This window comes from Eptesicus fuscus, chromosome 11 (assembly GCF_027574615.1).
Source record: "Eptesicus fuscus isolate TK198812 chromosome 11, DD_ASM_mEF_20220401, whole genome shotgun sequence".
Classification (NCBI taxonomy): Eukaryota; Metazoa; Chordata; class Mammalia; order Chiroptera; family Vespertilionidae; genus Eptesicus; species Eptesicus fuscus.
This window is the reverse complement of record NC_072483.1, coordinates 78848618-78865189: the sequence shown is the minus strand read 5'-3', so window position 1 is coordinate 78865189 and position 16572 is coordinate 78848618. Positions and strand designations below refer to the sequence as shown.

The 16572-nt window shown below is 33.7% G+C and overlaps 1 protein-coding gene across 2 annotated transcripts in view; it reads right to left on the bottom strand.

Annotated features, from left to right (window-relative positions):
• Nucleotides 1-16572, bottom strand: part of KANSL1L (KAT8 regulatory NSL complex subunit 1 like) — a 96834-nt gene that overhangs the window by 18029 nt on the left and 62233 nt on the right. For both annotated transcript variants that reach the window (XM_008145210.3, XM_054723292.1), the window contains exons 7-8: nucleotides 2659-2821; nucleotides 1979-2086 (exon numbers count right to left, since the gene is read on the bottom strand). In XM_008145210.3, the coding sequence (XP_008143432.2) occupies nucleotides 1979-2086; nucleotides 2659-2821 (271 nt within the window). The remainder of the gene's footprint in view (nucleotides 1-1978; nucleotides 2087-2658; nucleotides 2822-16572) is intronic.

Sequence of the window (16572 nt, the reverse complement as noted above, 5' to 3'; positions counted from 1 at the left end):
AAATATAAAGCCCTCCAACCAGTACTAGTATATAAGAAATCCTTCCTAAGAATTGCTTATTGTTATTGTTTATTGACTAGGCCATCCTTTCCACACTGATAGGAAATACCATCATATCCTATATAATAAAACCCAAATATGCAAATCAACTGAAAGGCGGAACAGCCGGTGGAACAACCCGTTGCCATGATGCGCACTGACCACTAGGGGGCAGACGCTCAATGCAGGAGCTGATCCCTGGTGGTCAGTGCACTCCCACAGGGGGAGCACCGCTCAGCCAGAAGCCAGGCTCATGGCTGGTGAGCTCAGCGGCAGTGGCAGGAGGTAAGGAGTGAGTGGTCCCAGACTGTGAGAGCCCTGGACTGTGAGAGGGATGTCTGACTGATGGCTTAGGTCCGATCCCTGGAGGGATCAGGCCAAAGCTGGCAGGTGGACATCCCCTGAGGGGTCCCAGACTGCGAGAGGGCACGGGCTGGGCTGAGAGCCGCCCCCCCCCCCCCCCCCCCCCGTGCATGAATTTCATGCACTGGGCCTCTAGTTGTATAATAAACCCTTTGGGCTGTCTCTAGGCCTTTTATATAAATTCCTTGATCTGGTTTCCATTAGCACCACAATATTTTAATTATTATAGCTTTATAATACATTTTGTTATCTAACACCTCCTTATTAATCTTATAAAACTTTTACTGGCTATTCAGTATTCTCTCTCTGAGATAAACTTCAGAAAAAGTTTCAAAAGAATACCTCTGTAATTCTGTTTAGAACTACATATAAATTAATTTGGGGGGAAATGACATCTTATTTAAAATTGTATTGATAGGAATGGGGTATTTCTCTTCATAATAGGCACATACTCATGTTCCTCAGTAAACTCTTGATGTTTTCCTCAGGAGATCCTTGTTAAGTCTAATCCTAGATATGTTATATTTTCATTGTCAGTGTGTCTAGGATAAAATTCCTTTACATAGTCTGACTCATTACTGGTATTTGTAAAAGCTACCAGGTTTTAGAAATTTATTTTAAAATCTACTACCTTCAAAACTTCAATTCCAACAGGCATTCAGTCAGTTCTTGAGTTTTTGAAGTAGATGATTCTTTCCTCTGGAAATAATTTCTTTTAGAAGTAAAACATTTTATATGACTTTTTGATGTTGAGATTTTAGCTTTGCAGATAGTAAAAACGTATTTTTTTCTGATTACTTCCAAGCATAGATAATGTTTCCACCCCCATTCAGAGTACTCATAAACATTTCATCCGAATTTTTCAAGTTTTATTAATTTTAGTTATTTAAAATTCTTGAACCAGCTAGAATTTATTCTGATACATGGTGTGAAATGACTGTGCAAAGTTTTTCCCAAAAGACTAACAATACTCTTCAATGAAGAGGTCTCCATTTTCTCTTCTCTTATATAATAAAGTATGAGCTGTTAGTTGGCTTCATGGATCTACTTCCTTAAATGTAAGCCAGATAGAATCTAAACTATTATAAGTTTCTGCCATATTTCCGTATATGGTTGTGCTAGCTTTTCTCAATACTTTTCCAGCAATTCCTTTTCTATATCCTCATTTATTCTTCCCAATGGGCTTCACAGTTATTTGGTTAAGTTAAACAATTTGTATTAGAACTCCAAGTTACATTGCATTAAACATTTAAACCAACAGGGAGAACTGATATGATATCCTTATTAATCTTACTATCCAGGAATACTATTTATCCATATTTATTTAAATTCCCTTTAATATTTATCAATAATATTTCATAATTTTCTTTCAATAGGTACCACATTTCTTGTTAGGGTTACTCCCATGTATTTTCTTATGTGTATGTGTGTGTCTAATGTGTGAAAAGTAAATATTAAAAATTAAGAATTTACATTTATTCCTTTGTTAAATTTTATTTCCTTCTAAAGCAAAGGTAATAAGTATATGAAAGATATAAAAGATATATAGAAAGTACAAGATTTGTAAGTAACATACCAGGGGATGGAGATATGATACAGTCTCCTACAAATTTATTTTCAGCAAGATCTCCTTTTATTTCAGTCGTTTTCAACAATGTTTCAAAGTGAAAATGAAGAGGCACATCTGGAAAAATAAAGTTTTTTAAAAAACTATTTTTAGTGAATATCACTCATATAGGTTCAGTAAGATTGCTTTCTTTCTATAAATAGCACAAAGCCTTAGAAAAATAAGCAAAGGTTTTAAAAGTCACAACTTTCAGAAGTAGCAGAATACTCTTTCAAAACAAATTAGTAGTATTTTGGAATTACTGGCTATAGGTCTTAAATAAGCAAATGCTACTGATGAACAACTAAAGTAGGACATAAATATTCACAGATGAGAACAAATGTACCTGAAAGTCTTTAATAAAACATACAGCCAAACCTGACTGATCCTTTTTAAGATCATTCCACTCCAGCCCCACAACCTTTGCATTTCATTACTTGAAGGAAAAACCACTATAAATCAGATGCAATCTTTTATGAAAAAGTCAACTTTTACATTACTTAGTTTACTAGTATTATGAATCACAAAATGAATCTTTTACAAAGATTAAAACCTATTGATTCCTTTTATAGATTCATTTTATTTACAGGATTAGATTTCACCATAGAAAATATTCAGTTACTTAGAAATTTCGTTATAAAGAGGCTTACCTGATGGCAAGGATAGAACAGGATGGAAAGAAGAGTCTAACTCTGATACATGTTCGCTTAATATTTGAGACTTTGAATTGTGTTCACAGCTACTCCAAATTGAAGCTGACTGCAGGCAAGGCATTTGTGCAGTATTTAAAAATGTTTCTTTTGAAGGCAAAGTCTGCAAGGGAAAAAAATAATTTAAAGACTTCATGTTTTTTTTTTCTTGAAAACTGAACCAGAGAGAACATAACAGTTATAATCCTCTGAGTAACAGAGGAAGAAGTCCTGGCTTAAGTCACCATGGAGAAAGACCTTTATTTGTGTGTGTTTTTTCCTTTTTATTGACTTTATTGGGAGAAAGACCTAGAGTGAAAGAAGTTATTTAAGGCCATGAATGTGATGGGATTTGACTAGTCCGTTTTCAGTTTTTCAAAATGAAGAAAGAGCATTGTCTATGAAAAATGGGTCTTTCTTCCATCTTATAAAATCTCAGAAATGAGTTTGAGAAACTTTGAGTGAAAAGAAAATGGTTACAATCCATTTACAGGAAGAACTCTAATGGTGAGCAAGGACTATATTAAGATTAAGAACTGAGTATACGCTTCCTCCTTGCAACCTATTACAACTAATGACTGAAACTGGAGTCTCTGCCTTAAATTCTAGTAACAAACAATATCTACCTACACTGGAATAACAGTGAAGTACTATGAGTATTTTACATGTTTAAGTAAAATTTATTTTAAAATAAAACACTTAAAAAGATATGCAGGAAACATGCAATATGTTACAAGAATTTGAGCTTCTTTAGATAAGGAGTTGAGTCCAAGAATCTCAAGAAAATCATGTTACTAAATTTAAAAAATTATGTTGCTACATTAAGAAGTACAAGATGGGGCAAAAATAGGTTTATAGTTTTGAGTATACAAAACAGTTTATTCTTGTATTATTATTTATTTTTATATTTTCCATATGAACAAGTGTAAACATACTTTTGCCCCACTCTAAATTTTAAAATTAATTTTATGTTTATAAAATTAATATACAACCAATGGGGAAAATCCATAAAATAGAGAAAATATTTTAAAAATTAATAAAGGTCACTTGTGTTCCTTTCCTCTTACTAGTAACTATATCTTTGACAATAACATTAGGGCTCATTTTGTTCTTCAAGTAACTGATATTTAAAATGCTTATAATAACTGAGACCCTTAGATGCCATTTTGAATCATTTATTAGGTTTGTGACTTTCTTGAGTTTGAACTTCCTGGCCCACTGACATTTTCTCTGTGTTCCCATAGCAACTGGGCTTATCTATCCTACCATAGCAATCAGTTAGATTTCCTCTGGACCATCAACTCCTTGAAAGTTGCAACTATAATGTTTAATTTTGTATTCCCAGAACCTGACACCATCCCTGACCTATGGTTGAAACTTGAATGTTGACCAACTGAATTTTATTCTATTTGATTAAAAAATATTTGAAGTGAATAAAACTTCAAATGTGTGTATGTCTGAGACTATTTCATTGGAGAAAATCAGTCCCTGTTAATATATGCTAAAATGTATTACATAATGACTTCTGTTTGCATTCCATTTGGCCATGACTTAGATCAGATAGTCACCCCTACCTGCAAGGAAGGCTAGGAAATGCAATCATTTTGCTGGGTGGTCTAGTACACTGGATACATGTGGATACATGATTATAAGAATGTGAGTCATTTCCAAGATTTATTCTAATTATATAACATGTATAAACTTATGGGAACAGTTGCTGTTTCTAGCATTAAAAGATGCATTTGTACTTTTGATTAATTAAAATTATTTGCTCTTTTATCATGTAGTTCAGAAAGGTATAAGGAACATTTATTTGAAATTACAAAGAAAAAATGTGCTAACCTCCCTTTTTCCATATATGGCTAGAGCATTATAAATAAAAATTAATAAAATCTGAATATTTACCATATAATTAGTTTTCTCTTGAAATTTTTCCAAATCCAGGAAACCCATTAGCCAATTTGAAACTATCCTAAATAATTATGGAGACAAGTGAGGGGCATCTAGGAAAAGGCCTTTTTTTCCCCCTGCAGAGAAAGTGAAGCCCAGGAGGCTGAAAAGGAATAGATGGAGAAATAAGAGAAAAACCAGGAGATTCTCGCCAATAAAAATGCAAATGTCTAGAGGATGTGATCAACAATACCATATGCTGCATAAAATTCAAGTAAAATCCTGAAAAATATCCACTAAATTTTTTAACTTTAACAATGAAACATTTCATATATACAAAAGAAAATAGCAAAGGCATTAAATAACTTTTAAAAAATACCTATACTCACCATCCTACTTTAAGAAATAAAACAGTATCAATAACTTTGATGCCTTTTGCCTTTTACACCACCCACACAAGCCTGTAAAAGAGACTGCTACTTTCCTCCTGATAAATGTCCTGTCACCCTGTTCAAAACTCCTGATTTTTTTGCTGGGCACATCTGCTAAGATTTCTTGCTTCTAAAAATTACTAAATTCTAGCCAGAAGACCATGAAGAGAAGTCACATGTGCAGTCCAGGAAGTGATCTTCATCCTCCCCTTGCTACTTGTAACAGAGCTCTGGTGGGAGCCACTGTAACCAGGTGGATGAGAGAAATGCTCAAAACATCCAACAGGCAGAAGAGCCTGGCTCCGAGGTGACCACAGGATACCTAGCATGGCTGTCATGTCTAGAACATTTTCCATCTGTTACAAGACAAAGAAATAAACTTATATCTTGGTTATGTCACTATTTGGGGTTTTGTCAAATGCAGCTAAACCTGTATCTTCACTAATTCAATGTGCCTCCTTAATCATATTTTTCTCTTCACTTCCAGGTGTAACTGCTATCCTGAATTTTATCATTTCTTTGATTTTCTTTATAACTTTTCCAAATAAGTCTATGTAATCCCATATAATTTACTACTTAAACATATGGTTTAAAATGTACATAGACAGAATAAAGTTAATTATATTTTCCTGCTTTATTACTCAAAATTATGTGTATTCAATTCTCATTCTGTTTATAAATATCTACACTGTTTCTAGTTTTTTTATTATTGTGGAGAACACTAGTGTGAATATCATTATTACAGGGATGGGCAAAAGTAGGTCTACAGTTGTTAATATGGAAATAATAATAAATAAATATTAATTACTTGCATAGCCACAGCCGTAAACCTACTTTTGTCTACTCCTGTGTTTGTGTCTTGACATGTGGGTGTAAGAATTTCTTCAGAGTACACTGATAGACATGGAATTACTAGGTTATACAAATACAAGAACGCACATATTCAACTTGACTAGATATATTTTACAAAGTAGTTGTAACTGATACTCCAACAGAGCAGATCTTAGTTCTCACTGCTTCAGGTTTATGCCAACATACGTCTTATTTTTGCCAATCTCAGAGCATGCAAAGAGTATCTCATGGTTAAAATCTGCATTGCCGTTTACTATTAGAGTTGAGCACCCTTTCAGACCTACAGTTGGCTATTCACTTTTCCTTCTTTGGGGAAATATATGTTTTGATGATTTTTTTATTGGGAGGTCTTTTACTTATTGATTTTTAAGTTCACTTTACACACTCGAGAAAGTTACAAATCATTTTGTGTTCTATATGTTGCTCTCTGGCTGAGCTTCTTTTCACTTTCTTTGTGGTACTTTTTGATCTAAAGACCTGCTTGACTTAAATGTTTCCTTTTATAAATATGATAGAGGCGCCAGGATCATTCAATGAGGGAAAATAGTCTTGTCAACAAAGGGTGCTGGGACAACTGGATATTCACAATTAGGAAGCAAAAAAATGAAGTTGAACTCCTACCTAACACCATAAATAAAAATTAACTCAAAATGAATCAGTGACTTAAGTATAAGAGCTTACAGCCATACATATCTTAGTAGAAAACAAGTAAATCTTCACTATCTTGAATTAAGCAATGGAGTCTTAATTATGACACCAAAAGCACACACACACAAAAATAATCAACAATTGGACTTCATCAAAATTAAAAACTTGTGCATCAAAAACATCAGAATCTAAAAAGAAAACCTAAACAATGGGAGAAAATATTTTCTAAATATCAAGAATATATAAAGAACTCATATCTTAATAAAAGGCAAAACAACACAATTAAAAAATAAGCCAAGAAAAAATAAGCAAAGGACTTGAACAGACATTTCTCGAAACAAAATATTCAAATGGTCAATAAGCACATGAAAATATGCTTAGTATCAACTGCCATTAGGGAAATGCAAATTGAAACCACAATGCGGTACCACATCACACCCACTAGGATGTCTATAATAAAAATAAAAGCCCAGGAAATAAGTGTTGCTAAGGAATAACAAGCATTATAGAAATTTTGGGAACTTCATACACTGCTGATGGGAATTTAAAATATTTAACTGGCGTGAAAAACAGTTTAGTGATTCCTCAAAAAAGTTAAACAGAATTACCATATGACACCCCAATTTCACTACTCAGTAGTATGTGTGTAATTTGCCCCCATAGTTTAACATAAATAGTAGCATATGAACTGTTCCATGTCTTGGCTTTTTTCCCCAGTAAATGATACATCTTACAGACCTTTTCACATCAGTTGTATAGAGCTTCCTAATTCTTTTTTATAGTATTCCAGCGTATGGATACTCGAATATATTCAGCCAGTTCCTACTGATGAACATTTGGGTTATTTATAGTTTTTGCTTTTGCTTTTACAAGCAATGCTGCAATTAATTATTTTATATAAATTCACATTTTAAAAATAACTTATTGAGGTGAAATTCACATTACATAAAATTAACCATTTTAATGTTGACAATCCAGTGGCCTTTAGTCAATTTATAATGTTGTGCAACCATCATGTCTATCTAGTTCCAAAAATGTTTTATCACTCCAAAGTAAAATTCCTTACCCAATAAGCAATTTCTCCCTACTACCTCAAAACCCCAGTCCCTGGCAACCACCAATCTCTCATTATGGATTCATCTATTACGAATATTTCTTATAAATGGAATTATACAGTATGTGACCTTCTATGTCTGACTTTTTTCACTTAGCTCAATGTCTCTGAGGTTTATCCAGACTGTAACATGTATTAGTACTTCATTCTTTTATGGCTGAATAATATTCCAATGTATGTGTATACCACTATTTATTTATAAATTAATGATGAACATTTAGACTATTTCCACCTTTTGGTTATTGTGGATAGTGATGTTATGAACATGTGTGCATATGTACTTGTTTAAATAAATGTTTTTAATTTTGGAGGGCTATACAGGCGTACCTGGGAAATAATTGTGGGTTCAGTTCCAGACCACTACAATAAGGCAAATATCACAATAAACTGAGTCACACAAATATTTTTATTTTCCAGTGCATGTAAAAGTTACATTTACACTACACTGTAGTCTACTAAGTATGCATTAGCACTATCTCTACAAAAAAATGTATATATCTTAATTAAAAAATACTTTATTGCTAAACATGCTAACCATCTTCAGCAAGTAATATTTTTATTTTTTTTATTTTTGCTGTTGGAGGGCCTTACCTTCAATTTGTTAAAAAAAAAATGCAACACCTGTGAAATGAAATAAAGTGCAGCACAATAAAACAAGGTATGCCTGTAAATGGAATTTATCCATGTTGCATGTTTCTGTATACATTGTGATATACATACAATTTCATTATCCAATAATAAAAGGCTAATATGCAAATCCACCAAACGGCGGAATGACCGATAGCTATGATGTGCACTGACCACCAGGGAGTAGATGCTCAACACAAGAGCTGCCCCCTGGTGGTCGGTGCGCTCCCACAGGGGGAGTGCCACTCAGCCAGAAGCCGGGCTCACAACTGGTGAGCGCAATGGACTGTAAGAGGGCTCCGGGACTGGAACAGGGCACAGGCCGGGCTGAGGACCCGCCTCCCCCCGCCCCACCCCATGAGTGCACGAATTTCATGCACTAGGCCTCTAGTATGAATATAAGTTCATATAATTATATGAGTAATTCAAACTGGATTGTTTACAGTTTGAAGCTATTATAAACAGTGCTTCCCTGAACATTAATATACATGTCCTAGTGATGCACAAAGTCACACACTGTTCTAGGGTATCATTCTAGAAGCATACTCTTAAACTACAAGTATGTTTATCTTCAACTTTACTAGAAAATACCAGCTATTTACCAACATGCTTGGCAATAACTCTCCCACCAGCACTGTGTTACCACTGCTCTACATCCACACCAATACTTGATATTTTATTTTTAATAATTTTCTAATCTAGAGGGTATAAAATGGTATCTTGTTCTTTTAATCTGAAGTTTTTCAAATAACCAACAAGGTGGCCACTTTTTTATATTTGTTGGATGGGCAGAGTCTCTCTTTTATGAACGTGGCATATTCAAATCTTTTGCTCATTTTAAACTGGTTGACATTTTTCTATTTTAGTAGTTCTTCATATTATGACTGAGTTCTATGTTGTTTATGTGTGTGGCAAATACCTTTTTCCATGTAGCTGCTTATGCTTCACTGACTTGAACAGAAATTCTTCATTTTAATGTAGTTAATTTTGCAGCTTTATGGTTTATTAAAATATTTCCCTACTTTGAAATCATCATATATTCTGAGGTACCTTCTAAAATGCCTTTTAATGTTTCCTTTTATATTTAATTCTATAATCCACCTCTGGATGATTATTGTATATGGCAAGGGATAGAGATTTGATTGTATTTTTTCCATATGAATAACCAATTTTACTATCACCATTAAATTAATAGTATCCTTTCCTGACTGCTCTGTACTACCATCTGTCTTAAACCAAGTGTCCATTATACACTGGGTCTGTCTCTGAGCTTTCACTGATTATTCCTCTAGCCCTGCACCAGTACCACACTGTCTTACCTCTTATACCTTTAAAATCTGATAGAACAAGTCCTCCCAATGTATTCTTTGACATTGTCACAACTACTTTTAAACTTTTGTATTGACATATGAAATTTTTAAAGAATTGTTCACATTCCAAAACAAACAAAAAAAAAACCACCACACAAATACACAAAACCACCTTTTGAGATTTTAATAGGCAATGTATTAAAGCGATGAGTCAATATGAAAAGAATTGACTTCTTGCATTATAGCATTCCTATTTATGAATATATGTAACCATTTATCTAGATGTTCTTTAATTCCTCTCAAGTCTTATTTCTGTAATAGATTTGTACACCTCTACCAAGACATAGTACAAAGTACTTCTTAAATTTTGATAATACTGTTAATGGTATCTTTAAAAATTAATTATACTTTTTTCTGGAAAATAATTTTATAAACTGATTATGAATTCAAGAAATTCATGTGTTTATCATCTTGGATTTTCTACAAAAAACAACCTACAAATGACCACTTTGATGCTTCCGTTGTAAACTACACATCTTTTATTGTTTGTCCAACTGTGCTGGATTTCCTTGCAGTAAATGGTGGAATACAAATGACAACAGTGGGAATCCTGTGTCACTCCCAATCTGAAAGGAAAAGCCTGTGGAGTTCACCATTAGGTGTGATGTTTAACATACACTTTTGGAGATACCCTTTAAAAATCAGATTAACAAAGTTACTTTTCTTTCAATGCAGGAAAAGCAGTTCTAAGAGGGAAGTTCATAGCTATACAGGACTACCTCAGGAAACAAGAAAAATTCCAAATTAAAAAACAATAGCCCTGTCCTGGTGGCTCACTTAGTTGGAGTGTAGTTCAATACCCAGTTGGGGCACATACAGGAGGCAAACCAATCGATGTCTGTCTCTCTCTCTCTCTCTTCCTTTCCCTCTCTCTAAAAAAATCAATAAAAAAACATATCCTCAGGTGAGGATTAAAAAAAACACACACAATAGAAAAGATCAATGAAACTAAATTGTTAAATTGACAAACCTTTGGCGAAACTCATCAAGAAAAAGAAAGAGAGCCAAAATAAATGAAAGAGAAGTTACAACCAACATCACAGAAATACAATCATTAAAGAATACTATAATCATATGCCAACAAATTCAACAATCTAGGAAGAAACAGATAAATTTCTAGATACATATTACCTTCTAAGACTGAACCAGGAAAAAATAGACAACCTAAACAAATTATTATCAATGAAACTGAAGCAGTAATAAAACTCCCAACAAATAAAAGTCCAGGGCCAGACAGCTTCACAGGTGAATTCTACCAAACACTTAAGAACATCATAAAATATTTCCAAAAAAAAACTGAAGACAAAAAACAAACAAACACTTTCAAACTCATTACTTGAAGCCAGCATTAACCTGATATGAAAATCAGACAAAGACATTATAAAAAAAATTTACAGGCCAATATCCTTAATGAACATATATGTAAAAATTCTCAACAAACTATTAGCAAGTTGGATTCAACAATAGAAGAAGCATAATAAAGGTTATATATGTAAATTGGTGTAGCCATTATGTAAAATACTATGGAGATTCCTCCTAAAATAAAACTGCCATACGATATAGAAATTCCACATCTGGATATTTATCCAAAGAAAATAAAAACACTAATTCAAAAAGATGTGTACCCCTATGTTCATTGCAAGATTACTTAACAATAGCTCAGACATGGAAACAACCTCAGTGTCCACTGATAGATGAATAAAGAAGCTATGATATGTATATACAATGGAATATTACTCAGCCATGAAAAAGGATGAAATCTTATGATCTGTGACAGCATAGACTGGCCTAGAGGGTATTATGCTAAGTAAAGTAAGTCAGACAAAGAAAGACAAATACCATTATTATTTCACTTATCTGTGAAATCTAAAAACAACAATAACAAATGTATAAGTAAAACAAAAACAGACCAATAGATATAGAGAACAAGCTGATATTTGCCAAAGAGGAGGAAGGATGGGGGTGGAGGGAAAAATAAATGTTTTCTTAAGTCAATGTTCATTCATGCATTTATTCTCCAAATATTTGAGGGGTTCCTAAAACATTACTATTTGAAATCAGTTGTTGAATGGTTTCACCCCAGCAGGCAGACACTCACTTGGGTGTCATACATATTCCTGGAAGGGGCTGAGTTCCTCATCCCTGAGTCCCCTAGATCCGTCCAGTAGAGGAGCTTGGTGCACATAAGGATGAACAAATTCATACTATACTCATTGCCAGAGTGGGAGAAAAAAAAAGTTACGTTCAATTCCAGAGTTTTTATCATGAAGAGACAATATTATCAAATTGTGTTTTCTGTACTATTTAGAGATAATCAATTTATCGACATATTCACTTTTATCTAAGTAGTAAACTAACTTATTTTTCAATGTTAAACCAATCATGCATCCCTGGTATGAAACCAACTTTGCCAAATTTCATGTGTTGTTTTATATATATATATATATATATTGCTGTGTTTAGTTGTTACCATTTTGTTTAGAATTTTGGCATCTGCTAAGAACAGAGACAACCTAAAAGTTTCCTTTTCAAAACTATCCGTTTATATAAAGAGTGTGCTAGACTCAATTTCTTTTCTTCAAGTTTGCATAGGATTGAATTATATTTTCCTTGAGATTATTCAGTAGCATTCACTGTTCAATTCAGTGAAGTCATCTGAATCTCAAGTTTTCTTGTGAGAATTTAATTACAGATTCAATTTTTTAAAATGGTTATGAACTATTCAGGTGTTCTATTTTTTTTATTAACTTTAACAAATGGTTTTAGAAAAATATTAAGCAGTATGCAAACTAGCACTGGCTTAGTTTCCCTAAGACTTTTTTTAAATTTTAGGTTTTTTTCAAATACAGTTTACATTCAATATTAGTTTCAGGTGTACAGCATGGTAATTAGACTTTACAAAGTGTTCCCTAAGAGCTTTAAGAAACTAAAGATATATCATTCCTATTTTCTAAGCAACTCCTGCATTGCATATGCAAGTGATCTATAAAGCACTGCTCTCATTTATGTATTTATAGATTACCTTCTAAGTAACAGAGAAAGTAAGTGTCATTTTAACATGTTAATGTTGATGTGACACCTTAGTACAGGAATGGCAAATAATATAGTATGTCTATTATTAGTCCTTCCTCGTTTATGGCAAACATTAATAATTAATCATGGCCCTCCCCAAACCCCAGATAACAACATCTTTCTCAAGCAGAGCTTCAGGCAGCCAATAGCTACCACCAATCAGTTGCAGTAGGTAAAAAGATGGGGAATATTTGTTCTTTCATCAGTGACTTGAAAAAATAATAAGGAGCAGAGGCTATAAAAAAATAATCAAGGACCACACAAGTTTAAAGCAATGATTTAAGGTTTGTTTATTTAGGTTCTGGAACATATGTTGTACTCATCCACTTTACAATGGAGTTTACAGAATTATGAATCAGATGACACTAAGAGCCAGATTTGGCTCATGTTCTACTGCTAGGTAATCCCTAAATAATGTAAGTATTAGTTACCATTAAGACTTGACTTGGGCATTTTACAAAGTGGACTAAGCAATGTCATAATTTGCTGTGCCTCTTAGTAATCTCCTTTAAAGTTTTTCTTTAATCATATTGAGTCAGTTAAAAAGACTAGTCATTTCTTCTTTGAAATGTTCTTTATAGCTGTCCATTTCATTCACTCTTTATAACCTTACATCCGGACTACTGTAGTAGCCTCCTAAATGACCTGTTTTTCCATTCTCTTCCCTGAGCATGTTGTCCTATTAAAAGGAACTAAGTCAATCTTTCAAATATACTGATCATATCACCTCCCACACCACAACCATCGACTCAATTCCTCAGTGCTGTCATAATCATTGTACCATTATCATCATCGTTGTTGTCATTCACATTTGATGAGAAGTTATATGCCAGACATTGGGCTAGGTACATTTCTTATTAATATCAACGCAACTCTATAAGGTAGACCTATTTTTTCTTATTAATGTGTGATCTTATTAATATCAACACAACTCTATAAGGTAGACCTATTTTTTCTTATTAATGTGTGATATTATTAATATCAACACAACTCTATAAGGTAGACCTATTTTTTCTCTTTATTGCTTGATTCAGCTGATGTCTTAATTTGGGATTACCTAACCCTCAATACAGACCCCAAGTGAAAGATTGCTTAATGGTGACAAATTCCTCCCATCTCTGTAGTATGTATTCCCCTTTGCTGCAACCACCTTCTATGGGTGGAGTCTATTTCTCCGTCCCCTTGAATCTGGGCTGGCCACGTGACGTGCTTTGACCTACACAATGCAGTAGAAATGATGTGCCTGAGATCCAGGGCCTAGTCCTTGAGAGACTTGCAGCTTCCTCCTTGCCATCGTGAAGCACTGTCCCAAAGTGCATGTATTAAGGCCATTCTAGCTAGCTATTGCAGGATGAGATGTCATAGGAAGAGAACTAAGTCTCCTCGGCCAACAGCCAGCACTACCTGCTGGAAGAGCAGGTGAGGGAACTTCTTCCAGCCTCAGCACACTGTAGCCACATGAAGGCAGCCCTACTTTTATGGATGAGAAAAACAAGGCAGTGAGTGATTTTCACAATACTACACACTATTAAGAAGTAGAACTAAGATTTTATCTAAATAATGTGTTTTCCAGAATTCACGCATAAAACCACTAAAATGTGCTGCCTCCCCATAGGGGAGGCTCCTTAGGATTTGGTTCCAGATCTATTTACAATTACATAAGACATTTTCTCAAAGATACAATGTTATAAATGCTATAAATGTAATTCAAGAAGGAACTGAAGAAGCATATTATGGCCAAAGAAACTTTTGTTTAATCTTTAATTGCAAATGAAATTACACTTTAAAGAAAGCTATTAGCCACATTTACACTGTAAGACGTTTATACTAGAATGCTATTCTGGAGAGTATGTCCACATCTTAAATGTGTCTGCCAATGCATTTTCTTGAATCTAAAGATATTACTATTCTGTAGGTAGATCAAGTAATATGATACCAAGCATAAAAGAACAGGTTCTCTAAGAATAAAGTGTCCTTATAATGAATAGTCTCAGATAATAAAAGATTGATTCAGCTAGAAGAATAAAAAAGCAAAAGAAAATTTTAAATAGTTTAGACACAACATGGAGTTTTAACAATTGTTGCTATGGATTGAGATTTCAGAAGAAACAGTCTGAAACAGTTCACAAAAGATTCAGATCACATGTTTTACTCAAGCTCATGAAAGTAGTAGTGTTAAGACAGCATTAGCACTGAAAACTATAACTTATACTTTATTTAAATAGTGCTAAATATGTTGTCTTTTCATTCCACTTTGTGCTTGTTTCCCATATTAAATGGGTTATAAATATTAAATAAGAAATGTATATAAAATATGTGTAAGTTAAAATAGTACCTGGTATATGATAATTGCTTAATAAATATTAGTTATTATTTGACATTCTCATTTGAGATTACTATTGTAAAAAGGGCAAAATCAAGTGAAAATGCATACTAATTCATGCTTTTTATTAATTTTGACCAAAGAGATAATAACCTCTGTAAATGATGATTCTAAATAATTATGCCAATCCTTATGCCTCTATTTCTTTCATCTTTTTGTTCAGTTGCCTGTAGAAATGTGGGGGATAAAATGGACACCTAATAAACTCACAGATCTGCCTCAGGGGATTTCTAGGCAGAATGTCCAAAATGCCAATTGGTTTCATTTAATTGCCTATGATAAAGTGTGGATGGAGTATGATGAGCTTAATAAGAATCTGTAATGTTTTCAAGCAGAATTTAGAGAAAATAAGAGCCAACCAAGACTTGCTGGTTCAAAAATAAGACCGTTTCTTCTTTCCAGCCACTCCAGACGACAAAAAGTTCACACAATAAGAAATAAATTTATTCAAAGATCAAAATCCGCATATGCAGAGGGCCAACTTAAATTAAACTTGTATTTTCAATTGTGAGGGCATCCTTTTTCTTGAGGGTGGGACGTGTTGGTAGCTGAGTAGCTCCATCAGTGCATTTCCTGCCTGTAAAATTTTGGGGTTCCAACAACTTTCATTCATTTGGTACAGTCTCTGTCCCTTTCTGTCTAAGCTGGAATATTTCTGTTGTTATAACATGTTTAAAAACTTTGGGGGTTTCCTGTATGTTAAGATGATCCATGTCATTAAAAAAGTGGGTTCTCCCTAGATGTTTTCTTATAGCCCCATCTCTGTGCCTGACTTCTGCTAAGATGGTTGATCTGATCCCTGAGTCACATGCCTAATCGCTCCAGCAAAAGTTTGCCCAGCCACACTCTTGAATTCTTTCTGGAACATGCCATTACCAGTTTTTGCAATAGGATGAGAATTTTCCAAATTATCAAGTTCTGGTTCCTTTTTGCTCAACAATTCCTTCCTGAATCTATCAATTTCTTCTCATATTTTACTATAAAAAAGGAAAAATCAAGAATGCAAATTCCACACTCTGCTTACTTCCTTAGCTAACTATCCAAGAATTCAATGTTTACTAGTCCTATTTTCCACTTAAAAGTGGAATAATTATTCAGCCATGTTATAACAAGGACCACCTTTCTTCCCCGTTCTAATAACACTTCCTTCAGAAATTTTACCAGAAGCACTTTTAACATTCCTATTTCTAGTAACATTCTATTCATGATGTCAAATGTATTCTATAAGATGACAGCACCTGTCTTCTCTCCTCCTCACTTCTCTCTCTCTCTCTGTATATATGTGTATATATATATACATGAGAGAGAAAAACATTGATTTGTTGTTCCACTTATTCATTCATTAATTGGTTGATTTTTGTATGTGCCCTGAGAGGGGACACAAACCTGTAATCTTCTTCCACAATTTTAGGTTACTTATTAAAGCAGTACCCTACTTCCTACTATCAAACTCTGTATTAGTTTCCTAGGATTGCTATAACAAATTGT